At 54.8% G+C, this 27,052-nt stretch overlaps 10 protein-coding genes across 10 annotated transcripts; 8 read left to right on the top strand and 2 right to left on the bottom strand.

Annotated features, from left to right (window-relative positions):
- Positions 1-1,756: 1,756 nt before the first annotated feature.
- Positions 1,757-2,827, top strand: J4E78_004938 (uncharacterized protein; the record flags this gene model as incomplete). The annotated part of the gene is made up of 1 exon (XM_049365562.1): positions 1,757-2,827. One exon carries the CDS (start codon positions 1,757-1,759, stop codon positions 2,825-2,827), a length of 1,071 nt encoding a protein of 356 aa, XP_049222277.1.
- Positions 2,828-3,793: 966 nt separating this feature from the next.
- On the top strand, positions 3,794-4,904 carry J4E78_004937 (uncharacterized protein; the record flags this gene model as incomplete). The annotated part of the gene is made up of 4 exons (XM_049365561.1): positions 3,794-3,963; positions 4,040-4,152; positions 4,222-4,780; positions 4,832-4,904. The coding sequence occupies 4 exons, from the start codon at positions 3,794-3,796 to the stop codon at positions 4,902-4,904; spliced, it is 915 nt and encodes a 304-aa protein (XP_049222276.1).
- A 961-nt stretch (positions 4,905-5,865) lies between these two features.
- Positions 5,866-7,610, top strand: J4E78_004936 (uncharacterized protein; the record flags this gene model as incomplete). The annotated part of the gene is made up of 6 exons (XM_049365560.1): positions 5,866-5,948; positions 6,056-6,168; positions 6,229-6,285; positions 6,341-6,375; positions 6,431-6,736; positions 6,948-7,610. 6 exons carry the CDS (start codon positions 5,866-5,868, stop codon positions 7,608-7,610), a joined length of 1,257 nt encoding a protein of 418 aa, XP_049222275.1.
- Positions 7,611-9,530: 1,920 nt separating this feature from the next.
- J4E78_004935 (uncharacterized protein) lies at positions 9,531-11,742 on the bottom strand (the record flags this gene model as incomplete). Its single annotated transcript, XM_049365559.1, has 3 exons — positions 9,531-10,429; positions 10,478-10,895; positions 11,188-11,742. The coding sequence occupies 3 exons, from the start codon at positions 11,740-11,742 to the stop codon at positions 9,531-9,533; spliced, it is 1,872 nt and encodes a 623-aa protein (XP_049222274.1).
- A 3,211-nt stretch (positions 11,743-14,953) lies between these two features.
- J4E78_004934 (uncharacterized protein) lies at positions 14,954-16,834 on the top strand (the record flags this gene model as incomplete). The annotated part of the gene is made up of 1 exon (XM_049365558.1): positions 14,954-16,834. One exon carries the CDS (start codon positions 14,954-14,956, stop codon positions 16,832-16,834), a length of 1,881 nt encoding a protein of 626 aa, XP_049222273.1.
- Positions 16,835-17,143: 309 nt separating this feature from the next.
- On the bottom strand, positions 17,144-18,799 carry J4E78_004933 (uncharacterized protein; the record flags this gene model as incomplete). Its single annotated transcript, XM_049365557.1, has 1 exon — positions 17,144-18,799. One exon carries the CDS (start codon positions 18,797-18,799, stop codon positions 17,144-17,146), a length of 1,656 nt encoding a protein of 551 aa, XP_049222272.1.
- Positions 18,800-19,381: 582 nt separating this feature from the next.
- Positions 19,382-21,436, top strand: CLF1 (NineTeen Complex (NTC) component; the record flags this gene model as incomplete). Its single annotated transcript, XM_049365556.1, has 1 exon — positions 19,382-21,436. The coding sequence occupies one exon, from the start codon at positions 19,382-19,384 to the stop codon at positions 21,434-21,436; it is 2,055 nt and encodes a 684-aa protein (XP_049222271.1).
- Positions 21,437-21,822: 386 nt separating this feature from the next.
- Positions 21,823-22,885, top strand: J4E78_004931 (uncharacterized protein; the record flags this gene model as incomplete). Its single annotated transcript, XM_049365555.1, has 3 exons — positions 21,823-21,950; positions 22,011-22,042; positions 22,101-22,885. The coding sequence occupies 3 exons, from the start codon at positions 21,823-21,825 to the stop codon at positions 22,883-22,885; spliced, it is 945 nt and encodes a 314-aa protein (XP_049222270.1).
- Positions 22,886-23,423: 538 nt separating this feature from the next.
- J4E78_004930 (uncharacterized protein) lies at positions 23,424-24,245 on the top strand (the record flags this gene model as incomplete). Its single annotated transcript, XM_049365554.1, has 1 exon — positions 23,424-24,245. The coding sequence occupies one exon, from the start codon at positions 23,424-23,426 to the stop codon at positions 24,243-24,245; it is 822 nt and encodes a 273-aa protein (XP_049222269.1).
- A 165-nt stretch (positions 24,246-24,410) lies between these two features.
- J4E78_004929 (uncharacterized protein) lies at positions 24,411-27,004 on the top strand (the record flags this gene model as incomplete). The annotated part of the gene is made up of 2 exons (XM_049365553.1): positions 24,411-24,417; positions 24,795-27,004. The coding sequence occupies 2 exons, from the start codon at positions 24,411-24,413 to the stop codon at positions 27,002-27,004; spliced, it is 2,217 nt and encodes a 738-aa protein (XP_049222268.1).
- Between the last annotated feature and the right edge of the window lie 48 nt (positions 27,005-27,052).

The following is a 27,052-nucleotide window of genomic DNA, read 5'->3' as shown; positions in this document are numbered from 1 at the left end:
GGAAGATAGGGGAGGAGGAGGATGCTGCTGGTAGGCCGATTACACCAGAGAGTCCGACGACGCAGGCGACGGCACGCGGGGAGTGTACGTCTACGACGCAGGTCAGAGGCGTGAAGCGGTACTCTAATATCAACATTACGGTCAACTGCGGCGCAACTATCATCGGGGATAGGAATATCGTGGGACCGGGTTTGGGCGATATTGCGAGGCAGATGCAGATGGCGCAGAGGAATCAGGCGGCGTTGCTGGCTCAGCAACGGATGCAGCAACAGCAACAAGCTGCGGCGGCGGTGGGAGGTCAAGTACCAAGGATACCGTCGCCGAACGGACTTGTGTTTCCGATGAAGCCTGCGACGCCTCCGATGAGTCGCAGTTCTAGTTTGAATAGCGAGACGTGTCTTGGAGGGAGGAAAAGGAAGTGTGAGGATGGTGGGGAGGGGGCTGCTGCGAAGAGGCGTGGTTGAGGCACGGAGAGCCAGATGCTTTATGGATGCAGGATGGCCATCATAGGATTTCTCTCCTTCTTCATCTTTGGGGCCGGGGATACGGTTCGGTCGAGCCAAGTCTTCTGGCATTTGGGTTGGCGTTCTTGGACGCTTATGAATAACGAGCTATGAGTAGAAAGGCCTTTATGGCTTTGTAGGATAATGTTGGATATACACGATGGAGCTATAATAATGTCAACGTTCGAGTTACATCTGGTGGTCTCTGTCATTCCTCTCTGTTATTCCCGACTGGAGTCGAGTACTGCAAGGCGATACCAAGCCTTTCACATGTCACTCGTGGAGACAGCCACACGTGCATCGCTCCTGCTGCGCTAGGCAGGCGAGCGCAAGTACTCGATAAAGTAAGGGCGTGGCACAGAGTGTCGAAAGAGCTGTGTGCGAGGGTGCAATATCAGCGAGATGCCAATGACGCAGCGGCAGATGATGAATAGCGTGTGAGTGGCTTGTGAATGGCTTGGTGTTCAGCCGCCTAAAACGTTAGAGGCCGCCGTCGGGGGTGTCGGGACTCGGAGTTAGCCCTCCGCGCGCGAGGTGCTTGATGCTTCGTGTCCTTTACGAGGTGTTTGTGGGCGCGCAGGAAGCTGTTGAGATGCGATGGCAAGACAGGCATGTGAGATGCGGCATAGAAGAAGGAGAAGAAGATTAATAGAAGTCATTCGGCGTATATCAGAAATATCATCGCCTTGCTGTGACGCACTCACCCGCTGCAGCGCCTCCGTCGACCCCTGCCTAGTGGCATCCCGAACGGGGGAGCACTCCTAAGCTCACTACCACATGGAGCGCCTTCACTCTGCCACCTCCAGCAATTCCCCGTCTCCCGCCCTACATTGTTAGCCTCGACGCCGAGTCGATGTGAATGTGTAGCACGTGAATCAACACAACCCCCAAACTGCGCCGCCCGTGTCAAGTGGGCGATTCGGCGGTTGCACTCGACGGTTGAGTAGCTCCCGAAGCGGATCAAGACCTACCTGGCCTCTTCTCGCAACGCCATCGAAACCGTTGACCAGAGCAGCCGGTGCGACGCGTCAATTTCACACGTTACGACGCCCGGGCTAAGACAAAATCAATTACCTGTAAGCCCCTTTTCCCTCTCCCTATACTCCGTCATCCTACTGCCCTGGCCCTCTGCTCCCTCACCTGCCTGCTACTTCCACCCCAACCCATTGCCCCATCGTACCGCGTTGACATTGGACGTCTTGCAGTAGTCACCACCGCACCCTCGAAGCGTTGCATACCACACGTCTTGCATCATGGAGCCGTGGATGAGCTGGGTCGTGTTCCTCGCCATCGGAGGCGCCGCCTACTGGTACTACATGCACCAGGGCAACACAGCGGATACCCGAGGACGCTCCACCACGGGCAAGTCGACGACCAGCTCGCTCAAGGAGGCAGTCAGCTGGGACACCCCAGAGAAGAAGCCCAAGGCACAGAAGGCTGCAAAGCCCAAGGCCCCTCGCAAGTCGGTCAAGACGGCCGTCCAGGATGCCGGCAACAAGGCCGCCGCGACCATCTCGCAAGCCGCCCCCAAGCAAGGTGCCGACGACAGCGCCGTCGAGCCCCCCGCCGCCTACACCAACAAGGCCCCGAGCGGCAAGGACGTCTCCGACATGCTCGGTGAGCGCGCTGCCTCGCCCGCTGTCATGAGCATCAAGCCCTCTGAGAAGCCAGCCAAGTCGGTCAAGGCTCAGACACAAAAGGCCGAGGTCGCGACCGAGTCCAAGAAGCAGCGCCAGAACAGGAAGAAGGTCGAGGAGGCCAAGGCTGCGCGTGAGGAGGAGGAGAAGGCGCGCAAGGCTCTCGAGGAGAAGCAGCGTCGTGTCGCTCGTGAGGCGCGCGGTGAGCCGGCCAAGAACGGTCTCGGACAGAGCAAGCCCCCCGCCTCCAACCCCTGGACCGAGGTGCCCTCTCGCGGCGCCGTCCAGCCTCCCAAGGCCGCTTCGTCTGGCCAGCTTCTCGACACCTTCGAGGCTCCTGCCCAAACCGCTACCAAGACTGCCGCCCCTACCAACGGCGCTGCTAAGACCGCTGCCCCTGCTAGCACCCTGCCCTCGGAGGAGGAGCAGATGAGGCTTGCTATGGAGGACTCTGCCTGGACCACCGTCCCCAAGGGCGGAAAGCCCAAGCGCAAGACCGTCAACGAGGAGCTTGCTGAAGAGCTCAGCGAAGTCACCACCTCCACGAAGCCCCAACAGTCTGCCAAGCCAGCTCGGCCAACTGAAGTCATCAAGGAGAACAAGAACCCCAGCTCCCGCTACCAGATCCTTGCCGAGGAGTTCAACCCCAAAACTGGCGACGATGCCGATGACTGGGCTGTCATGTGAAGTGAGCAAACATGACTCAGCCAGCAGCTGGTCTCAGGACCTCGGGTACATTCATGTACCCTGGACGACGATACACCTTTCGATTTCTATCCTATTGATGACTGTTGGCGCACGTGAGATCTTCAGGCGTTGATCTGACCACTTCCAACCTTCATCACGATAGCATCATATTTGGCATGACGGACGGGCATAGCTCATACGACGGTGGAATTGTCCTTGTAAGCATGGGTATGGCTGGATCATCGGATGGGTTCCTTCCACTGCTTTGCTATCCAGGCCATGGAAGCATCGGCGTATGGGGTTGCATCTGATCTTATTGCGAAGGCTTCTTGCATTCGCGTCCTGTACTTCAATACCACATTCAAACTTCAATCAGTACCCGACGCTGGAATAATGACTGTTGAGGCGCGCAGGTAGAAAAAGTAGTTGTTGAATTGCAGCTCCTCATACGAAACCTCCCACACCTGTGTGTGCATTCTAGCCGTGCGCGTTGGTGAAAGCTATAAATACAACGGTGCTCCACCGTGTTGAAAGTGCCCGTGCCAAGTCGTGAATCAGCTAGTCAAGATTGGTCCGGAGGTATTTCGTACCGACTGCTACTCCTGACGCCATAGTCAGAGTCGAGTAGCAGAAATCTGGCCTCTTAGTAGTACTCTAGTAGGTTGCGCGAACCGAGGAACCAGCGCCGCAGCAACCCTGGGAACAGCCCACACGACGCAATTCAATATATTCACCATCACGCGCAACTGCCAGCTAGCAATCCCACCCTGCAATTTACTAGCCTGCAACAGAAGAAAGTAGTGAGACTCAACACATCAAAGTAAGGCGCAAAGGGTTAGGCCGCTGACATAATCTGACGTTCCGAAGGTCAATCGCGTGAAGGACACCTGTTCGGAGCAGCGCAACCCAATCACCTCTACACCTGCCGCCGCCCACCCTCTCTTCTTCTCTACTACACCACCAGCCATGGCGCAGATACGCGGCACCGCTGGCTACCATTTGGGCAACCAGAGCCCCTTTGGCAACTCGGGGCGCAACGACAACAGCACGAACGACCCCAGTCCGCTCGACCAACTGCGCGCCCAGACGAGCAAGCTCGAGGACCTGCTGGACACTGTCTTCGACCCCATTAAGCCGTGAGTCTTACTCTCGGTGCAACAGAAGCGGTGCCACGACGCTGCCCGCTTGGAAACCGGCTAATTCCCCCCGTAGATACCTCCCTGGCATCGGCCGCTTCCTCATCGTCGTTACCTTCCTCGAAGATGCCCTGCGCATTATCACACAATGGACCGACCAGCTCACGTACCTGCACGACTACCGCCACAGTACGTGTTCACTACCCCTCCCGCAGCAGCGCGTGAACATTGGCTAACACGGTCTCTCTCTGTTTGCAGTCTGGAACGGCGTCACGCACATGTTCCTCATCGTCAACATTGTCCTCATGACCGTCTGCTCCTTCGGCGTCATTTTCCGAAAGTACTCCGAATACAGCGTAGCGGGCCTCATGACGGTCGTGGTGCTCCAGGGCATCGGCTACGGCCTCGTCTTCGACCTCAACTTCTTCCTGCGCAACCTGTCCGTCATGGGCGGTCTGCTCATGGTGCTCTCCGACTCGTGGGTGCGCAAGAAGTTTGCGCCCGCCGGTCTCCCCCAGCTCGACGAAAAGGACAAGAAGATGTACTTCCAGCTCGCCGGACGCGTCCTGCTCATCTTCCTCTTTGTCGGATTCGTGTTCCGCGGCGACTGGGGCTTCTGGAGAATCATTGCTAGTCTTTTGGGACTCGTGGCGTGTGTCATGGTGGTTGTGGGCTTCAAGGCAAAGTTCTCGGCTGTTATGCTCGTGCTTATTCTCAGCGTCTTCAACCTTTACGTTAACAATTGGTGGAAACTGCACCCGCACCACCCCCACAAGGACTTTGCCAAGTACGATTTCTTCCAAATTCTGTCCATTGTGTAAGTACCCCATTTCCGCTATCCACAAGCGCATTGCTAATAGTGTTCCAGTGGCGGTCTCCTCTTGCTGGTCAACATGGGCCCCGGCCAATTTTCCGTCGACGAGAAGAAGAAGGTCTACTAGACTCGGTCATGTTCACGCATCACGACACGTGTTTCGGCTTTTTTGAACGAAACGGTCGCCTTATATTCGATATATAAACGCATATATGATATTCAATTGGGGAAAAACGAACGTGGTGGGAAAAGCGAGAGATGATGGCGGCTTGGGACATCTACTTCAAGACCGGACCGTACAAGACGACAATTGGGCGTTGGGAAAGAAAGGATGTTAGCCCTTCAGAAGCAGCAGGTTTTCCAACCGTCAAACCTTGCATTGGGATGTTGTCCTTGTGCTGGGCATCTGGGAGTGGGCAAACGTTGTGTAGAGTTATGGAACGAATCCGGCGTTTGTTTCTTTACTTGCGAGTGATATGATGGCGATTTGGGCTTATGAATCGCACGTTCTAAATGGGGATTTTTTCCTTTCATATACATGGCAAATGCATACTCCCCCAATTCCACTTCTGCCTTTTCCATGCCGTTGTACATGTACATTTAACTTGACACGGAATCATTTCGGGCCCACAAGTTCGAAGTGGGTATCGGTGACCTCCGCGTTTGGCGGCTGCGGCATGCCACACACACCTGCCATGCGCGGTTTGGTGTAGGCTGGTAGGGTTATCTAGACGCGAGGCGCGCCACTAGTTAGATAATCGTACATGTATCCATACTTACGTACCTTGGTACATTCACAGAACAGCCAAACCAACAAACAACTATTCTACACACAACACTTCTTCCACATTCCTAGCTTTTCGACAGATATACAGATAAGATGGCACCGAATAAGATTATCATCGATACGGACCCTGTGAGTTTTATTTTTGGTTATGGGATGTGGGATGTGCGGGGTAGAGAAGGCGGTGGGGGATGCGGGAATAGGAAGGGGCGACACCGAGACTTGGTGATTTGAGAGTGATTGAGAAGATGGGATATGGGGCTGACATAAGAATAATGAATAGGGCGTCGATGATATCCTGGCTATGCTCCTGGCGTTCTCGGCCAAGAGCGAGGAGTTGGATATTCTCATGTTGAGTTTGACGTTTGGGAATGTTGAGGTTAAGAAGTATGTTTACAATATCCTCTTCGATTTGTTTCACATGCGTGGAACTCATGCGCTGGATGAGATCCAAGGTTGAGAGAGGGGTGACGAATTGACTGACAAATTTCTAGTTGTCTACGCAATGTGGTCACGCTGTTCCATTATATTGAGAAAGAGAGAGCGTGGAGGAAGGAGAATGGCAGGCCTGAGGGGTTTGAAACGTTGGGTGCGAGGAAACCTATTGGTGAGTCTTTGATCGCAGGTGATGATGGAAAAAGAGAATGTGTGCTAACATGAGCGATAGTTGCTGTTGGTGCCGAGGAGCCATTGGCGGAACACATGATGGTGGCGGATTTCTTCCGTAAGTTGAACATACTCAAGACGAATGGAAAAAGGGAGTGGCTGACATGGAGTAGATGGGATCGATGGGCTGGGAGGTATACATCACAGCGTAAGCTCTTCGTCTTCCAACACGATATAGAGAGCTGGGAACTGACCTGATCCAGCACCCACACCTCTCACCAGAAGAGACGTGGAAGTCACTCTTCACACCTCAACCGAAGGACATGTCGGCTGAAGAAACCAAGGCGCTGCAAAAAGTCAAGGAGAAACACTCGCTCTTCACTCCATCGCTGAAGCCCGCACACGAAGTCATGCTCGACTTGCTAAGGGAGAATGAGCCCGATACGGTTACCATTGTGGCAGTTGGACCTCTGACTAATCTTGCCATTGCTGCTGCGCAAGATCCCGAGACGTTCTTGAAAGTCAAGGAGGTAGTTGTTATGGGCGGTGCCATCGATGCGCCTGGAAACGTAAGTCCTGATCTTTTTCAGCTTACAATCTCACCTTTCGTCGCATCCTCTCCAGCTCTCCACAGCTCTGAAAAGCCACCCACAGCGTCGTCCACCCCCACCCCTCCACCTAATATACCACCCACACACCCTCTCCATCCCCGTCCCCCCCTTCAACCTAATCAAACAACCCAACACCCCCCTCCGCCACTCACTAAATCTCCGAAACCAGATGACCCCCGGCGCCGAATTCAACACCTACGCCGACTCCGTAGCCAGCGCGCGCGTCTTCGCCCTCACATCCGCGAACCCGCACCTCACCATGCCCCCCTCACTCTCAAACCCCCAGAAGAAAACCCAACTACCGGCGTACCCAAAAACGCTCAGCAAGCGCCTAACCATCAAACTCTTCCCGCTCGACACAACAGAACTACACGTCTTACCAAAAACCATGTACGAAGACTACATCGCCCTAAAACCCATCAAAGGTTCTCCATTATCTGAATGGACCAGCCTATTCCTAACCTCCACCTTCGCAAAAAACCTATCCCTGAACCCTCAACAAGATCCCACGAAATCCGGACTTCAACTCCACGATCCCTTGACTATATGGTACGCTTTATGCCCTTCCAACCCGCTCTGGAAGTTCAAAGAGGAGGATGTGAGGGTTGAGACGAGTGGGCAGTGGACTAGGGGTTGCACGATTGTGGATCGGAGGGGTAGGCCGGTTACGGAGGGGGAGAGCAGTTTGGATGAGGAGGTTGTGGGGGATGCGGGGGGGTGGAGGGATAGTAGGAGGGGGAATCGGGTTGGGTGGTGTACGAGGAGTCCTGGGGAGGGGAAATTTGCGAGGGTGTTGTTGCATAGGGTGTTGGGGGATGGGGAGCAGTGGTAGGGTAGAGTGCGTGTGAGGTTGGTAGGAAGACGGGTGCTCTTCAAAACGACGTGGTGTGTATAGAGAGGCCGCGTCTTTAGTCGTACACGCTGCGCCACATGCTCCATGATTGTAACCAGCATGGAACTTGGCACAAGCCATTCTTCTTCCTCGATTATCTAACTGCCAGAAAAATCGGACATCAGAGACATGCGCGCTGAAGTTCTCAGTCCACACATCCACAAACCTGAACCTAGTAAGCTTGCTACCCATCCGTCGGCTTACCCGCCATCACCCACCCCCCTACCCGTACCCTCCTTACACAACGCCTCATCAGGCTACATAGATAGCGAGAACACCGACAGGTGTACTACATATGTCGCAGCTGGGATGACCCGGTACTATGGATATTCTCCGAATGGAAGAGGGGGGTTTGTGTAAGCTCTTGTGTTATCGTGATACGAAAACGGCGGTCATTCCGAGTGGTTCGCTTAGAGGGGGTGTGTGTCAGATGTTCTGGGGAGAGGAGGAACTGGGAGGACAGGAAGCGGTGGGCTGTTTTTTTTGGGGGGTGGTACGGGGGTGGTTGGGCGGCGGTACACGCGTGTTTCTTGGTGTTGGGTTTGGTGGTATGAGGGACTTTGGGGAAAATGGGAGGCTGGGTCGGTAGTTGTTTGGAGGCGGCTCGGTGTTGGATAGAAAGAAACAAGTAAGCAGCCCTTTTTCGAATAACTAGTCTTACTCTTCCCATCCTTTGCTTTCCAAACTACCCCCTTCGATCCATCATTCCGGTAAAACTCAGCCTCATATCGCCCCATCTTCCCCCCTTCCCCCTCCTCATCTCCATGCACTCTACTCACTCCACTCGCTCATGCCGTGCACCCATGCAATCCGGCTCCACCTACTCCATCGGCAATCATAAGGGGCAAGCTAATTTCCGCCACCGGCACTTTCTCCGCTTCGTGCAATGTCGCACGGAGACGTTGTCGCGTTGCGTCATCTGCGTTGTGCGAAGTGCGGTATTAGAAGGGGACAGGACTAGCTGGGGCTGAGGGGTTTGGGGGCGCTTGGGTGAATTGGGAACTGGGAACTAGGGAAAGAGAGGAGGAGCTTTTTTCTTTCAACAGGGTGGGAAGGTTTATATTGTTTGGCTAGGCTACATGTCCGGGTGAGTGGGATTGGGAATGGGAGGAGGGCGGGTTCACCGCTGGTTTTGTGTTACCCACTGAGCTGAGGGATCGTAATCAGCTCACCGCACCCTATATCAGGAGAACTCTGAAGAGGTATGCAGCATACATCAAGGCGAGAATACGCAAAGTAGGCGACCTGACGTCAACGTAGGCTCTAGGGTGCTCAGTTCTTATTCCTTAGACATAATAAATGCAGAGATCCGATCAGACCCAAGAGGCAACAATAATCACTCGATTTGCGTATATTTGAGAGAGATGATGCCATTGTAGTTCTCCTCACGTGTGAAATATAGCTCCAAATACCGCAATGCAACCGTCTTCACATATTCCATAAAGGTTGAGTCCAGAGGACGAAGATAGATTAAAGCCAGACCTCTGTATACTAGGTCTGACATGATCGAAGAGAAGGAAACAGGATACGATCGAGGGTATATCTTGTGTGAATGCCTGCCGCAAAGGAAAGAGAGATACATGCTTAGGTGCCACCAGCTCCGTACGCGGTAGATGCAACTGCGATTGAAGGGAGAATCATGAAAACGTGCATTTGGGGGATGAGAAAGGTTTGTTCTGGCCCCTGGGAATATAATTCATAAACGAACGCAAATGCCAGCAAATGGCAAAAGGGGGATGAAAACGCCACCGCTGAGATGATGCAAAAGATGAACGCGGACTTTCCAATTCTTACTAATGTGGCCCGAAGGCTACGGCAACTTTAATTTGATTCTCAGGTTGCTCCTATGCCCGCATGTCGTCATTGAGGGAAGCCACCCTGTTGTTGTTGTTGTTGGTGACTTGAAGGCATTCGCGAGGCAGTCCACGAGAACATGGCCATGTCGCAGATACGCGCGAGAACCTGTTGGCTAGATGCACGGCTCTCATGACTGATGAACGACATAGCGACACAAAGCTTATTCAAGTCGCTGTCTGGACTTTGGTCGACTTGGGGTGGTAAGGCGTTGGGGAAACCACCAATGCGGCTACCGTAATGACGAGCGATCGCAATCGAGTAGATGGCATCGCGCACCTCGTGCATGCACAGGACGCCGCGTAGTACTGACAGTGCGCCGTCGGCTGCTCCGGGCGGGGCAGTGTCTGAGCCTGAGAATTGGACAAAGTCTCCGAGATGTTGCCAGAAGTCGACTTGCGACCTCTTGACATCATCAAGCGTAGGGGGGTATGCCAATTGACGTGTGGGATTCGAGTCCAGATTTTGATTCGTCATAAGAGCTTCCAGCACGTCGAGGCGCGCACGGGTTTCTCTCATCGCAAAGTCTTCGCCTTCTGGCTGTGCTCCGTTGGTGCTTGGAAGGTTCTGCTTGCACGTGCTCAACAAGTGCCATAATAAGCGAGCCTCTTGACTAAAGACGCCGGTCATGTCGGTATCGGCGGTAGCCTTGTACTTGATGGTCTCGGTGAAGAAAGCGGCCTCTTCATGTAGGGAGCGGTCGCTGAAGACTCTGTTGAGAGCATTGTTGTTCATGGAGAACCAGTTGGTCTCAAGTACGAGGTCGAGCCCTTGGCAGTAATCGTTAATAAAGATGCGCGAGAACTCGTCGTCGATTTCACGGGGCACTGGCGAGGTCCGCTGAGGAACCTCGGGCGGGCTGTGGTTGCAAATGCCAAAGATGTCTTGGATATTCAACCGCTTGCCTGAATCTGCGTTAGGACTGTGATGGCGATATGGAGCAGGATACCAACCTTTCATGGGCTCTGGCGGAGGCGGGTGGTAGCTGGTGCCTGGAGGCCCTCTCATGTTGGGATCCATGGGGTGCACACCGTTGTAATGTTGGGGTGGCTGTAGATTGGGATCGGCTTGGGCAAGCGCAGGGTCTATGGCGTGGAAGTTGCCTTGCTGGTGTTCGCCACTCGTAGCAGGAGCGGCAGTCGCGTACCCCGCGGACGAGGCAGGCGCGTACCCTTGGGGTACCGGACTTTGGCTGTAGTTGGAGGAGGAAGGTGCGGGCGCCGGTGCGCTTGTCGCGTGGGGTGCGGGCGCAGAGTTGGGAGCAGGTTGTATTTGGGCGGGACCGGATTGCTGCTTGAAAATCGGGTCGTAACCCAAGCACTCTCGTTTGCTCTTCTGGCAGTTCCGGCACATGGGGTGGGCTTCGTCGCACTGTCGGGGTGGTGGTTAGCGCATGAGCAGGTGAGTAGTGATGTTGGTGCGCGATGCAGAAAATTTGCCAGAAATCGGCGCAGCTGTATTTGCAGCCCGCAACGGCGATGTTGCGAGGCAAAGTGCTGCAGCCCACTGACTAACAGTGTTGCTGCACAGCCGGTCGCTTCTGACACGCGAGAGGTTGGATTAGAGGAGTTTGGGTTCCTCGCTCGGTTAAGCAAGCGACAAGCAATAGCTCCTCTGACATCGCGTCGCGTCTGCACCGCGTTCCATTGACGTATGCACTCACCTTTATTCTCCGTTTGCGACATGTCAGACAGCCAGTCTTGGTGCGACGCTTGATCTCCTTCTTGTGGCGACCACCAGACAGCACTCTCTGGTCGCCCTGCGGCGGCAGCTGGTATCGCATGGCATTGAATTGCGGGCCCATGTTGCCCATCATGGGCGGGCCTTGCTGCGCATGCGCTGGGTGCGGATAGTACTGCGGCATACCGTGCTGCGGCGGTGGGAGCGGAGAGCCCATGGGCTGGGGCGGCTGCTGAGGTTGCGCCTGGGGCTGCTGGCCGTCCTGCAGACGTATTGGCGGCAGATTGAGGGGCGGCAGCGACATGTTGGAGCCCTGGGGAGAGCTGCGGTAGCCATCGTTGCTCTGCTGGCCTTGGGGCGGCGGGTAGGTATACGTGGGCTGCATCGAGGGCGACGGGTACGAGTGCGGTGAGGGATAGGCGACGGCCTGCTGCTGGCGCGACTGCATGTTAGGATCGGCCATGCTCTGGTGGGAAAAGTGCGAAGGGGCCGGCGAGTAGGGCGCCTGGGAGATGTGGGTGGAAAAGTCGTGCGACATGGGCTAGCAATGGAGTCTGCCACCGGGGCGCTCTTCAGTTCTTGGGGATGTCTTGAAGAGCACGGCGGCGCTAGAAAGCTTGAGGCGGATGGGAAGAGGGACGGCAAGCCTGGCAAGGAACTGGGATTAGCTGAGTTGGCGAAGGCGTTATGACCCGCGGAACAGGGGCCTGGCCTCGCTCGGTTCGACGCCGCCGCGCTGCACGTAGTTGTGCGTGCACTACATAGATTGGGGATAACAAATACGTGAACGTCTGAATGAAGACTAACAAAGTCCAGGGAATCAGAATGAATGATAAATGAGGAAGGATGAAGATGATGAAGGCCTGGCATGCCAGCTGCCGCTCCCAGCAATGCATCGCGCGCGATATCCCTCACTCATCTCGTCCGTCTAGGAGGCAGCGAGTGGGCTCAGTGGAGGGTGGGCTGCAGCTGGCTAGCCGCCTTTAGCAGGTAATGAGGGCGCATGTGGCAGTGCCATGAAGGAATCAACCGACTTTACTTACAAGCTGCCTACAAGCGAGTCTCGCTTGAGCGGAAGGTAGCGAACAGGGTACTGCTGTCCGACGGGCTAGCGACGCGCGACGATGAGCTGGCCGAGGAGAGCGGCGGCAGAGGAGCACTTCTAGCGACGAGAGGGCGGCAGGTCAATGCAGCCAGAGCAATCGGGCATTTCTTCAGCAAAAGGCTAAAGGCGCAGACCGCTACGAGCGCAAAAAGAACTTCAGCATGCCAGGGCCGCTAGCCTGCATCGGGCCAATCACGTGCCGCTCTGTGCTGCGCACTGGGGCCCGCCACACTGTTCTTCCTGCAATCAGCGTCGTCCCGTCCGCTGCTGCACCTCTCTATTGCCCATTACCCAAGTACCTTACTGAGCCGAGCCTCGTGCGGCGTGCAGCGACATTCTGACCCGCTTAGACACACCATGCAGCCGCCCATACTCCTACTGCACCCACACTGCACCGTTTGCGTTGCTCAACCCTCATCCGACGGACTGGCAGAATTTGATTAAGGCTGATTGCGCAGTACCTGGGTCCCGGTCCAGCCGGCGCGAGCGGCATCTCTTCGAGAACACCTCCCTCTTGCACCCTCTGCACCCTCTGCACCCTCTGCACCCTCACTGCTCGCTTAGCTATCGGTGGCTTGCTCCTGCATCGTCACGACGAACCACTCTGTGCCTGCTTGCACATCTCTGATGCCGCGTATTCTTAGCCTGCCCTTATTTCACTGCCCATTTCACTGCGCAATCCTTTGCTCCCACTGCGGGTGACGTATGTAGCTCCCGATGTGACAATCGTGCAATGGTGCGCTGTCCAACGATCAAGCACACGAGCATTCGATCTCCAGACTGCGTCTTACGGGCCGGTTTCCCTTCCAGGGTGGCCAGCGGCGCGCCTCGTCCTATCTAAAGCGCGCGCTGACATCAACTTCCGCCTGTCCAATTCAATCTCCCTGCCTATTTACCCGCAATGGGCATATCGCAAGGGCGGCTTCCATTGCCAGCCACAACGCCGTATCTGAAGACATCTGGCGGAATCCTCCATGGGTTATCTGCGGGTAAATAAACGCATATCGGGTTAAGCCATTGCCTGCTAGAGCTGAGTGTGACCAACCTGTAGGAGGTGCATCACCGGCAAGACTTGTCCTTCCGTCTGGGTAGCACTAGGAGGCCGCCAACACGTGTCGAGATATCTACTGGACACCTCACCATTGTCGCCGAACAACCTTCGCGCCAAACAAGCTGGTTGGACTTTGCGATGCGACATGCGATGCGACAGGCGATACTGCATTGCGAATCCCTTGTCCAATGTTGCACAAGCAAAGACCCTGGTCCTAGGGCTGACAAGGTGCATCTAACAGGCCGCTACCAGTGCGCGCGCAGGGAAGCCTGCACTCGGTGCGACCAAGAACACAGCGCCAGAGAAGCCTGTGGAACACTGCTAATTGTCGTTCGTTCACAGAGTGTCTTTCGCGGGCGCCCGCTGAGACATGGTAAGATCTCGTCTATCGCAGTGCACAGAAAAGCCAGGTCAGGGATACCCCCGCACACGAAAGCATCGAACGCTTCTCGAACAAAGTTGAACGCCAACCGAGCGAGCTTTGCGCATCATCCTTCCGCCCCGCTCTCGCCTACAGACCGCCTGAAGCGACAGGTGTCTTGATCATCGCTGCAATACGAGATGCATCGGGCTTTGCAAGGGATGGCTTTTTCCTTGCTCAGTAGGATCTTGCACAATAACATTTTCGATTGTTATGCCTGATCTCACAACAATGGCTGAGTCGTGCGCTGGCCGCTTCTTACCCAAAGCTGCAGACCCTGAATAAGTTCACGCCATTGAGTTCACACTAAACATTGCTGTCGCGAACCGACTCGGCTTTACCCTGGAGTATCCCAGAATCATGAGTAGGGATAGTCAGCAGCACAGACGTCGGCCAAGCGATATCCACGGTGTAGGAATCCGCGCGTTGCTCGTTCATTCCATAATCATGGTCGCGCACACCTGACCACCTCGACACCAACTCCAAGTTGTGCCAACCTGAGTCATCTCGAACACCGTCAATTTCCGTAGCTTAAGGGCACTGGGTAGTCCAACATTCCCGCGGCTCATCAATATTGTTCTGACCTGCTAATGCTACACGTATACGAAAAACCAGGCAGCAGCTTTTCTGCGTGATTGAGAGCCACATTGTAAGTATGGCGATTTCACACGCAGCGAAAATATGATGGTTAACCGCAGTTTGAACATGCGATCAAAAACCATGGTTCGTGGTGCATCCAAAGAGTCATGGAATGAAGGGTCTGCATGCATGCGAGGGCGCTGAGAGGCAAGCTTAGCGTATAGAAAGGGCCGATGCTGTCATCGCAAGACTTAGGAACCAAGGTAGGTGAACACAAACTACGGTGTCTACTTCAATTCGTAGGTATCTCGCACGTTCTGACTGGCACGTATCTCTCCAATATGAATTTGTTGATTCGCCCTTTTTTTGGTGGTACTTTGGTTGTCGTGGCCTCCACCTTCAGGCTGCCATTTCGGTACCGTGGGACGCACCACAGCGGAATTATACAAAATAAGGGAACACACCCTCTATCTTCTACTTTCCCATCCGTCTCCAAGTGTTCATCTAGTCTACACTGCCTACCACTTTGTCCAACCGGCACTCCACCCCAACTTTTTCAGCCCGTCTAACTCCCACACATACCAACCGTCAAAATGTCCACAACACTAGACCAACAAAAAGAGGCCGCATACACCCTGCTCTCTGGTATGCTCACAAGCGTCCTACAAAAAGAGTGGAAAATAACAGACCGTCATTCGGCACAGTCCGCCCTCCTCGACATACTACTCCTCCCCAAGCCAGCGCGAGCCCCAACCCCAGGTCCCATCGCCCCCATCAAGATCCAGAAACAAAGCATCTTCCGCCTAGGCAGCCGTACATTCGACCTCGGCCCCGAACACGACTCATCCGCCAGTTCCTCCGACGATGATGGTGACGCTCCGATCCGGAATGCGCGTCAGCTTAAGAGTGAGATGCGTAGGGTTAATGCGATTCAGAGGCGTGCGAAGAGGAGGGAAGAGAGGGGGAGGAGGAGGATTGAGATGCATCTTGGGAGGATGGAGGGGGTAGTGGAATTTGAGACGGAGACCAAGACTGTGGGGAATACGAAGAGTGTTGCGGGGACCCCGGTGAGGATGCTGAAGGAGCTGGAGGACTACAATAGTCCTGCGAGGGGAAGTCTGTCTAGCGATGCGCTCATGTCGCCGCGAAGTGCTGAGTTCAGTTCGACGGCCAGTGAGGCTAACCGGGGGGTTGAGGAGTACGATGGCGTTGACAGTCCCATGTCCGAACCCGTACAGGCACCCAGGCGACTACAGCGCGCGGGGCCTCACATCAAGTATGTCAAGCCGGCATCTAGCCAGCGACGCGGCCCTGCTCAAAAAGATTACCTAGGCCGACCACAGCGCCACTGCAGCGACTGCGACCGTACGTTACTGGCCTCACACTGGACATGCCACGTCAAAGGCCGAATGCATCAGGACAATGCAGCTCGGGACAAGCAATCCCCTCCGGTGCAGGGCACCAAGACTAGACAAGAGTATATGCGGGGCTTGAAGCAGTATTGCGTGTACTGTGACCGTCAGGTCCATTCGAGGGGCTGGGGCGGTCATTTGAAGGCAAGAGCGCATTTGGAGAATGTGGCGAAGGCGAAAGCGGAGGAGGAAGAGAGTGTGAGGCTTCATGCACCGACACCGGAGTCTGTGGTGCTGTCTGTGGAAGAGGAAGAGAAAGAGCAGAAAGAGGAGGAATATGAGGATGACGGCTTCGGCGAAGAAGGATATGAATATGGTCACTATTGCGATGACTGCGAGGTCACGTTCGCTGGTGCGAACTGGGCGCGGCATTTGAGTTCGGCAGGCCACGTGTTTAATGTCATTAAAAACTCTCCGGGGGATGAGGATATGACGTCCGATGACGATGAGGAGGAGGAAGAAGAAGAGGAAGAGGAGGAAAGCATGGCAGACTATGATTCTGCCACTGATGGGGAGAGCATGGTGTATGATGATGCGACGGATGAGGATTCTGCGTCGCCCTCGCCATCGCCATTGTCTTCACCCTCGGCGGAGGAAGACGAGGCCGTATCCAATGAGAGAATCACATTCCCCCACGACGGGACACCGGTTGCCGACCTCGCCTCAACCCCCTCCCTCACATCTTCGCCCACCTCCCCTGCTTCCCTCTCTTTCTCGCCTAATTTCACTCCCGCTAGTCCCGAATTTAATTCAGGAGTGAACTTCTACTGCGAAATCTGCAGGGTCACTATCTTGTCTGCGGATCCCTGGGAGATTGATGAGCATGTGGCTGATCATGCGTATGAAGTGAGTAAGGAGGCTGAGGTGACCGGGACAGGAGGGGATTGGTTGAGTCAGTTGAGGGAGGCTGCTGGAAGAGTGAAGGAGGTGGAGGAGGTGGTGGAGGATATGGAGATCGAGGTTGAGCAGGGTGGCATGGAATGTCAATACAATGGGTGGGCATGGAGAACGGGTACGGATGGTAAGGTGCTTGGGAGTATACGGCGTAGTCCGTCTTGTTAGAGGTCGAGCGTCGATTGATACGTATCCGCCAGGGTACCTTCTGGATTTGTGTAACTTGCGGATGAGCGTCGATGTAGTCTACTAAGATATTCCAGCATCGCATTTGCACCATGATACAAACAGAATTTGATGAGCATAATCATATCGAAGTTACAACTATCTGACTATCCCTGCAACGTCCCAACGTATAGGTATCGAGAGTATCCCACAATGAAACGCCGCCCAATGCACTCGCACTCACTGCAATGCCACGAAAACGCCATATATGCTGACCAGATACCATATTATCCCCACAACCAAAACAACCAACTAAGTATCCGTCTTAGGCTTCTTGTTCGGCAGCGCTGGCACCTTGAAACCACCCGCATCCACCTTCGAGCTACCGTTGAGCTGCGTGAATGAACCGCCCTTGAACCACCTATCCTCGTCTGCCTTCCTCTTACGGTTGGCTTCCTCACGCGCCTTGGGATCAACCAACTCGAGACCTTGGACAGGTGTGAACGCGATGGAGTTCGTTCCCGCACCACCAAGACCCACACCACCAGTTCGTAGACCCTGTGCACGTAGACTAGTTGCTGTGCCGCTTCCACCAAAGCCTTTGAGAGACGAAGCTGCACCGAGAGTGGTGTCAGTGCCCCATCCGGGGTTCTTCTTGCTGAGTTTGGCGCGGGTCTTGGGGTCGATTTGTTGCGCGCGGAGTCGTCCGGTGTCTGTGGCTCCGATCATGCCCATGCCTGCTACGGAGTCACCGTATCCGACTTCCTTCTCTTCTTTGCCGAAAGTCATCCGGTTTTGAGCCTTGCGGATCTCGGTCATTGCTGTTGCTTCTTTGGCCTTGCGGGCTCGCCTTCCACCTCTCTTTCGCGACGGCTTCTCATCGGGTACGGGAAGGGCCCTTCCTCCGGCCTTTTGGTTCGCTGGCATCTCCACCAACTTGTCCAACCGACGCTCACACTCTTTCCTCAGATCCATACCTATATCGGCAGTGCCGGAGTTGGAATGGGCGTCCACACGCGCGGCGAGAATGACTTTAGCCGCCACAATACGTAGCGCTTGCTTCCTAAGATCCGGCCTTTGGTTCTGGATAATGTCGCTGTGGTACAGGTAACCCTCGTGCCTCAGACCCATGTTCGAAAGTCCGACTGTAGCCCCGGAGACTTTAGTCGAACCTAGAGGCGCGATGTTGCAAGCGGGAGTCTTCGCTAGGTTCGCGATACCGCCGGAGTATGAGATAAGATGGGCGGCAGTCAAACTTCCAATGAGCGCGGTAAGGTTGGGTGCGAACAGCTCAGTTCGGGATTCAACGAAACCGAGAATCTTAGACTTAGCGGCGTGCAGCTCGAGCAGCAGATGGCAGGCGCTTGAAACCAAGTCGAGTTCAGTCTGTTCAAGAAGTCTTCCTTCGACACGCGTGGCTTCAATCTCGACAATCATGACCTGGGCAGGTTCCATTCCTTCGATTTGCCTCAGCTTGGGGCTGATATCTTTGATGCTTGACAAAGGTCCGCCGCCGATGACCAAACATGCTTTGGCGTAGACGACAGGGTTCTTGATCAGATCCTCCAAATGGGGGAAGAAGGCCGAATAGTGGTCGCGAATGAACTTGTGGACGCTAGCAGTCTCGCCATCGATCTGTGTAGAGAACTCGTTGGCTTCTGTGAGGAGTTGGTACTCGGGAGATTCCTCAAACGATTCGCCCTCGACTATGTCCATCTGGTCCTTAGCGTCTTCGATGCGCTTGAGGACGGGGTCCAGGTTCGTCTTGAGCTGCTGCGCGGATCGAATGTCGGCTGGGCCCTTGCTTTCCTTGTCTTTGTCCTGCTGCTTCTCGCGATATTGCGCCTCCTCGTCGACCATCTCATCGTCGTCGCCAGAACCCTCGGCGAAGTCATTCTCCAGATCCTGGACATCCTCATCACCACTGTCTGCGAAGTCCGCCAAAAGCTCTTGCTCGAGAGTCGCCATGGCAGAATGTAGATTGGAGGTATTCGGGTGTGTGCGGTTGAGCGTCGCTACCAGGCAATAGCAGTTGGGGGTATCGAGGAAGTCGCGACGGCGGCCAGAGGTTACTCTCCTAGTGGATATCGGTTGAGTGCTGAGTTCGGGATCGTTGGTATACTACGTACCTGTTGCCTGGGATGGCCGCCGGTCGAGTTGTGAATGCGCGCGGGTGAGTGTCGTGGGGAGAGAGAAGTTGCGACGGCAGTGACGTGAAAGTGCTAATTGCTTGGCGTGCAGCGGATAAAAGTTGCGCTAAGGCAGTCGCGTTCTCACGTTACAGAATAATCTTGTCGCATCGCAGAACGACGACCTGCATACGACAATTGCTATCGCCAAGCTATTGTACCGTAGTCGCACTGCGTAGGCATCCGCGATCACGTGTTCGGCGGTTAGAGCGATCCGGACCAACCTTTGGAGCTCTGTTACTCCGACACGACCCAGGCGCGACAGCCTTCACGACCGACGTGCGCCTCGCCCTCTCTCACCATCACGCGCATACCGTTGCATCCCATATAACGCCCTTGATCATCATATTCGAACGCCAACATGGAGGCCTCACGAGGACCCCCGCGGGTCAAGAACAAGGCCGCCGCGGCTGTCCAGATCTCCGCTGAACAATTGCTGAGGGAAGCCGTCGATCGTCAAGATGAGAAGCTCAAGGCGCCAACGCAGCGCTTCGCCGACATCGAGGAGCTGCATGAGTTCCAGGGGAGGAAGAGAAAGGAGTTTGAGGACTATGTGCGGCGGAACCGTATCAACATGAACAACTGGATGCGCTATGCTTCCTGGGAGCTGGAGCAGAAGGAATTCAGACGTGCCCGCTCCATCTTCGAACGAGCTCTCGATGTCGACTCAACGTCCGTCCCGTTATGGCTGCGATACATTGAGAGTGAGATGAAGCACCGCAATGTCCAGCATGCCCGTAACCTTCTCGACCGCGCCGTTACTATTCTTCCGCGAGTCGACAAGCTATGGTACAAGTATGTCTACATGGAGGAGACGCTCGGCAACATCGACGGTGCCCGCTCGGTCTTCGAACGCTGGATGCAGTGGGAGCCTGAGGAGGCGGCATGGAGCTCTTACATCAAGCTGGAGAAGAGACACGGCGAATTTGAGAGATGCCGGGCAATATTTGAGCGCTTCACGGTCGTTCATCCGGAACCTAAGAACTGGATCAAATGGGCCAAGTTTGAGGAGGAGAACGGCACCAGCGACCTCGTGCGCGATGTCTACGGTACCGCCGTCACAACACTGGGAGACGACTTCATGGACGAGAAGCTCTTCATGGCCTACGCAAAGTTCGAAGCGAGACTAAAGGAGTTGGAACGTGCCCGAGCTATCTACAAGTTCGCCCTGGATCGCATGCCACGATCGAAATCGGTCAACCTACACAAAGCCTTCACAACCTTCGAGAAGCAGTACGGAGACCGAGACGGTATTGAAGACGTAATTCTGTCGAAACGACGTGTACACTACGAGGAACAAATCAAGGAGAACCCCAAGAACTACGACAGCTGGATCGATTTTGCCCGACTGGAAGAGACGTCTGGCAACCCCGACCGAGTCCGCGACATATACGAGCGAGCGATCGCCCAGATACCGCCCACACAGGAGAAGCGCCACTGGAGGCGGTATATATATCTTTGGCTGTTCTACGCAGTCTGGGAGGAGACAGTTTCGCACGACATTGAGCGAACCCGTCAAATCTACCAAGAGTGCATACGTTTGCTGCCACACAAGCGCTTCACGTTCGCCAAAGTATGGCTGGCTTTTGCTCATTTCCTCGTGCGACAAGGAGAGCTCACCGCTGCACGCAAGCTGCTGGGTCAAAGTTTGGGCATGTGTCCAAAGGACAAGCTCTTCAAGGGCTACATCGAACTGGAGATGAAGCTCTTCGAGTTCAACCGCTGTCGGCAGCTTTACACCAAGTACATCGAGTGGAACGGCTCAAACTGCCACACATGGATCAACTTCGCCAACCTGGAGCGTGGTCTCGATGATCTCGACCGTGCGCGGAGCATCTTCGAAATCGCCGTCGACACGCAAGAAATGGACATGCCGGAAGTTCTATGGAAAGCATACATCGATTTCGAAGAAGAAGAAGGCGAATACGGCCGCACACGTGCACTATACGAGCGCCTCCTCGAAAAGACCGACCACGTCAAAGTCTGGTTGTCCTACGCGCAATTCGAACTCGGCGTACCCGACGAGACCACCCCCGAAGACGACGAAACAATCAGCGAGCTCGCCAAATCCCGCGCTCGCGAGGCCTTCACCCGCGCGCACACCAGACTCAAGGAGAAGGACCTCAAGGAAGACCGCGTGGCGCTCCTCAGCGCCTGGAAGGCATTCGAAGATGTTCACGGAACAACAGAGGACAAGGACAAGATCGAGAAACAGATGCCCCGCAAGGTCAAGAAGAGGAGAAAGTTGGACGACGACAGCTTCGAGGAATACGTCGATTACGTTTTCCCGGCCGACGACGAGAGTGCGGCGAAGTTGGCGAAGCTGATGGCGAATGCGCAGAGGTGGAAGATGGCGCAGGCTGCAAAGGCGGCTGCAGAAGAGAATGGGGATGGTGCGGACGGCAACGGCGAGTGAGGAGATTTGTGGTGTTTGGTTTGGACTGTGTGCGTAAAGTAGAGGGAATCAACATTGCATGCAGGTCCACAGTTATCATCTACTTCGTCATGCTAAGAATGACTCAATATACAACGAATCTGGTATGCATCTCTCGAAGATTTCCAGTTTCAAAAGCGTTGCCCTAATCATTTGGCTCCATCATGCAGGCGTAGTGCCAATGACGTCGTGTAGCTCCAATGGGAATTGCCTCGGCATCTTCCCCGGATTCTGCAACCTCCGCATCGAACTCCGCAAGCTCTACTACCCATTTGACAAATACATACCACTCGCAACTGTGGAAGCTCTATCAATACGCTACAGTAGACTTCATAAACACCTTTAAGACTTTTGAAAAAGCCTCCACGATGCCAACCGCAGTTGCGAAGGTACAGCGGCAGGGAATGAGCAAAGAGCTCTCCGAACCTTTACCCGAGCCGGAGACTTTTGAGGGATTGAAGGGTGTCAGGGAGATCGCGGGGGATCTGGGCAATCAGTGAGTATGGGGTGCGCCTGTGCAGCTGTAGCTGAACGCGCTTGTGCTAATGGCAAGCAGACGCGTCAAAGACAAGGTCATCATCGTTACTGGTATGCCCGCCATTCCCAGCATTTCTCACTCAGAGAGAGAGTCTAACAGCATTTCCAGGCGCAAACTCAGAGATAGGCATCGGCCGCGCAAGCGCGCATCAATTCGCGCGCAACGGCGCCCGCGCAATCTACGTATGCGACTTTGCCGACAACCACCTCGAGACACACAAGCGCCAGCTCAACACCCTATACCCCTCCACCGAAGTCCACATCCGGCAATTCGATGCCGCAGACGAGGCATCCGTACAAAAAGTCTGCCAAGAAGCTCTAGACACCTACGGCCGCCTCGATGTCTTCTTCGCCAACGCAGGAATATCATCCGGCAAAGTATTCTGGGAAGAGTCAACAGAAGGCTTCATGAACGTCCTACGCACCAACGCCCTGTCCGTATTCCTCGCCGCAAAACACGCATCGCGCGCTATGCTCAAGACCTCGGATGAGAAGCCATACCCAAAGGGCAGCATCATCGCCACAGCAAGCGTAGCAGGTCTCCGCTCCAACGCCGGCCCTACAGACTACTCCGCCTCCAAAGCCGCCGTCATCAGTCTGATGCAGACGTGCGCATACCAACTCGCCGGCTCCGGCATCAGATGCAACGCCGTCTGCCCTGGGCTGATCGAAACTGGTATGACCAGGGTGACATACGATGCGGCGAGGAAGAGGGGTAGCGAGAAGAAGATTGGTCAGTTGAACCCACTTCAAAGAGGTGGGCAGCCGGATGAGATTGCGAGGGCGGTGCTGTTCCTGGCTAGTGACGAGGCTAGCTATGTTAATGCGCAGGCTTGGGCTGTGGATGGGGGGTTGAGTGGGGGACTGCCTTTTGTACCGGGGAAGTTGGCGTAGATCTGAAAAGAGTGCGCGAGGATCCTGGCATGAGAGATTGTGGCTGGACGTAAATCGCGATGATACCTTCAGACATAGATCACTGACACAATCCTAGGTGAAATAGGGAAATATTACGCAGGCTCCTCGCGCCAGTATCCTTGAAAATTGTCACTGACACGCGTATTAGTGGCTGCAGACTGTTTCTGGTGACATGTCATTACACTATCAAAACCCTTTAGTCATTGTGCTTAGCCAGATACGACCCTGGACTTACGAACACATAACCAACGACTAGCCACAATGTCCCTGGACCCTTGGTACGCAGGTACACTCCAGTCCCAATAAATCAAGGAGCTTGGTATCAGTATGATATATACGAACCACGGTTTGGCTCAGGGTAACCAAAGTATCTGCACATGATAATTCGGACCCTTTCTCTCCCCATCTTCTTGCACTTCATCTCATTACTTGTTCATCTTCTACGTTCAAGGTACAATAAGGCGTCCAGCTCCAACAAGACACCCTTTACCCGACAAGACTACTCACCAACGGAAATATGGCGGAGATACCAAGCATGGTCCCAGAAGTCCCGAGCATGATCGAAGACACCCCGGATAACCTCCCATCATTCGCACCCTCACGCCGAGCAACAGTTCCCGGTCGTCGATCGCCATCAACACCAGCCCCAACTATCTACCTCAGAGGCTTCAACTGCATCGCCAGCGACCCAGAGTACCACCTCGCACGAAGTGTGACTGGAAACGTGCAGCCGTACTGGTTTGAAGAAACGCGGAATCCCGCAGTTCACTATGGCCCCTCTCGAAGACAGAGAAGAGAAAATGCGACCCGACGAGCTGGTCAGGTCGAAGACACTTATCTCGTCATTCCCAACATCGAGGAAGCTAAGCGGTCGGACGACAAGACGATGCAGCGAGAAGAGGCGAAAGAAGCATTTCTAGAAGCCATGTGGCCAACCATCCGCGACGAATACCTTGCTATGTTCAATCTAGCAAGCCTCGCGCCGAAGCAAGAGAAGAGGATGAAGAAGGACACGATGATCTATCTAGAAGAAGAGTGGGATATTCTGGAGGAAGAGCGCAGGGCTGAGACTAAGAAGCAAGAGGAGATGGAGCAGCGTAAGCCTATCGTTCGCTTGCCGGTTCGCAACGTTTCGGATGGGAAAGGAGCGTCGGAGAAGAAGTTCAAGATGAAGGGGAAGGGGAAGGGGATGGTGAAAGTGAAAGACGGAAGTGGGGTGGAGGCGAAAGGGGAGAAGAAGGGGAGTATCTCGCAGAGGCTGAGGAAGGTTCTGGGTATGACTGCGAGGCCGGTGGTGAAGGATGGGGGTGTTGCGCCGCCGTTTCATCCGGTATTGTGAGGGCGGTTCGATGTCCAATCTCGACACAATACTGATTAGGGTACTATAGTGGCGACCAGGGCACAGTATTTGACTGGAGCACGTCGCTAGAGACAAAGATGGAAATTTGTGGATTCCATAATCGATAAGGTCAATTCATCTACTTCCTCCCATGGTACTGCAGTGATGCCGAGTAGGCGAGCCACTCACGACTTCCGAGTTGCATATTACACCCATTTGACTAAATCATCTTAAACAATAAGGATCATTAATTCAAGAACTGAGCAGCCGAATGTGTGAAAACTTCGCTTGTTGGTGACGTATCTCGCGAAGCACGTTGTGCGCAAGTGCTCTTTCTCCGACACGCGAAGCTGCCTTCCAAGTTCACCACTCCCCATGACAATCCCAATCCGCATTCACCACGACGACCAACTCTTTCGTCACACTCGCATTTGGCCGACTCTCACTTTGAGCTATGACCGCGCAAACATTTTTACCTTGAGCTTCTCTCACTTTTGCGCCTACCAATCTCTCTCCGCACACACTGACTCACCACGACCACCACAACAGCCATGGAGAGTCGCCAACCACTCCCCGAGCGCCCCAGCTCAAACGACTACATCGACGAAACACAACTGTCGTTCAACGCACTCGAGGCGCAGAGATGGGATCGCGCATTAGAGAGCTCTCAGCGCGCACTGGACCAGTCGATGAACTTACCCTCCTTTCAGGACCTTTGTAACTACAGCGCACCCATCCGGGGCCGCGACTTTCAGGGCAGTCCAGTCTGGTCTGAAGGTGCTATGAGCGATGGCCCAAGTGATGATACTTTCCAGTCTCCTTCCAGCGACACTACTGTTAAGTTGAGCAGCGGCTACAAGGAACTCGAGGACAGCAGTGCCTATACCTTCTTTCCGACGCCTTTCACCGTCGCCGCGACATCAGAGACGGGTGCTACGAATGGCTCCGCGTCCAGCGATTCTGATATCTCACCGTTGTCTCAGCGCCAGTCTTTCACTCGCGTCGCGGTCGAGTCACCTTTTCGACCTGAGTTCGGCGGTCCGGTCCAGACTCCCGCCAGCCACGGCATGAGGTGGTCTCCTGCGCAGCTGCAGAAAGAGATCTCACGAAACTCCGACAGCTTCTATTCCCACCCCAGCATTGCAAAGACTCATGTTCCCTCCCGTCCGCAGTCAACGTTCCCCATTCCACGAAACATGCCTTTCGAGGAGATGATCGTACCGCGCGGACCAAACCTGCACCAGCGAAGGCTCGATGCCAGAGTATCAAGCTCACCGGGTATGCCGTCGCCCCTCGGTCCTGGTCGTATGCGAGAGCAGCTCCACGAGGGAGACGTGGGAAATGTATCGCTGTCACCAGTTCCGAACGGACGTCTCCACACGAGCGATCAGATGAAGTACGGAAAGCACAACCCAAGCAACAAGGATACGAAGAACGCCTGGCAGAACATCCCGTCTCCACATTCACCTACCGTGCAGCGCTACGCATCCAGCGGCTCGATTGACTCGCCCATGTTCGACGTATACCCGCGCAGCGCTGAGATAGACGAAGAAGGAAACTTGACTCTGGGTGGCTCGCCGTACAGTAACGGGTCTGGACATGCGCGAAAGCACACTGATCCTTTCGTCGACCATAAGCCGTTCCAAAGCAGCACAGGATCTACGACTCGCATGTGTGGAGTTGGTGCGCTTCCCCTACCGACTGGTACTCGTCCACCGCCTGTCCACCCTAGCATGTATGACGTTATTCGGAAGAACCCTGCTGGCATTCAGATGTGTGGAAGTAACAGTGGGATTAGCTGGGATCCCAAATCTCCGGAGTTCGTGGGCATGGTATCTGCTGATCGCCTACGTGGTAGTAACAGTGGCTTCGACACCGGATCTCAGTCGTTCAACCGCCCGCCGTTTGTTGATGTTCGAACATGTGGAACTACGCCTCTTGATCGCCCGTCTAGCATCATTGTGTGTGAAGCTCCTCTAGCCACACCATCACCATCTGAGACTCGCATGAACAGCGGCTTCAAGCCCTTCGTAACCTCATCTCAGTCATTCGGCAAGCCTTTCATGCCCTCATCTGAGTCGTTCGGCCTACCATTCACCGCAACATGGCCCACCTCCGCGCCCGCGACATCCGGCTTCGCCACCCCAGCCTCAACAGAAGACTCTCACTCCGCACGCGAACCAAGCTTCCAATCCCGTCTACCCCTCCGCTCAAACCTACCCATCCCACCTCCCCCACTCTCCTCCATCTCAGGCCAATACGACCACAGCCCCTCAGCCCGCGCCCGTCTCGACGCTCAGAAGCCCATCCGCTCAGCCTGGATCCGCTCCGAAGCATCCAAAATAGCCCAACTAGCAAAACTGCGCCACGCAATGGAGAAGCGGTATCTGGAAACCCGTTCCGACGCCGACTACGAGGCCTGGCAGAATCTTCAAGTGGCGTATGAAGATGCTACGGATCTGGAGAAGAGGCAGGTAGAGAGGCGGAACCTTTTTCTTAGAGAGAAGAAGATGGAGGCTTTGAAGACTGATGTTGTTGGGGATATGTCTGCTGCGACTGCGGGTCGTGGTGGTGTTGGGGTGGAGGGAGAGGAGAAGTTGCTCGGGTATAAGATGGCGCTTATGGAGCGTGTGTGTGCTGAGGTTAAGCCTGATGGGGAGGAGGAGGCTATTACGGGCGAGATGTTGGCGACGTTGAGTAAGGAGGAGAAGAAGGCTATAAGGAAGCTGCTTGTTGGTCGTATGGAGCGGAAGGCTTGATTGCGCGTCGTGAGTCTGGTCTCCGAGCTTTTCGCAGGAGTATAGCGG

This window comes from Alternaria triticimaculans, assembly GCF_023758025.1.
Source record: "Alternaria triticimaculans strain BMP 0046 chromosome Unknown scaffold_6, whole genome shotgun sequence".
NCBI classification, from domain to species: Eukaryota; Fungi; Ascomycota; class Dothideomycetes; order Pleosporales; family Pleosporaceae; genus Alternaria; species Alternaria triticimaculans.
The sequence above is the reverse complement of the archived record's forward strand: the minus strand, read 5'-3'. Positions and strand labels throughout refer to the sequence as shown.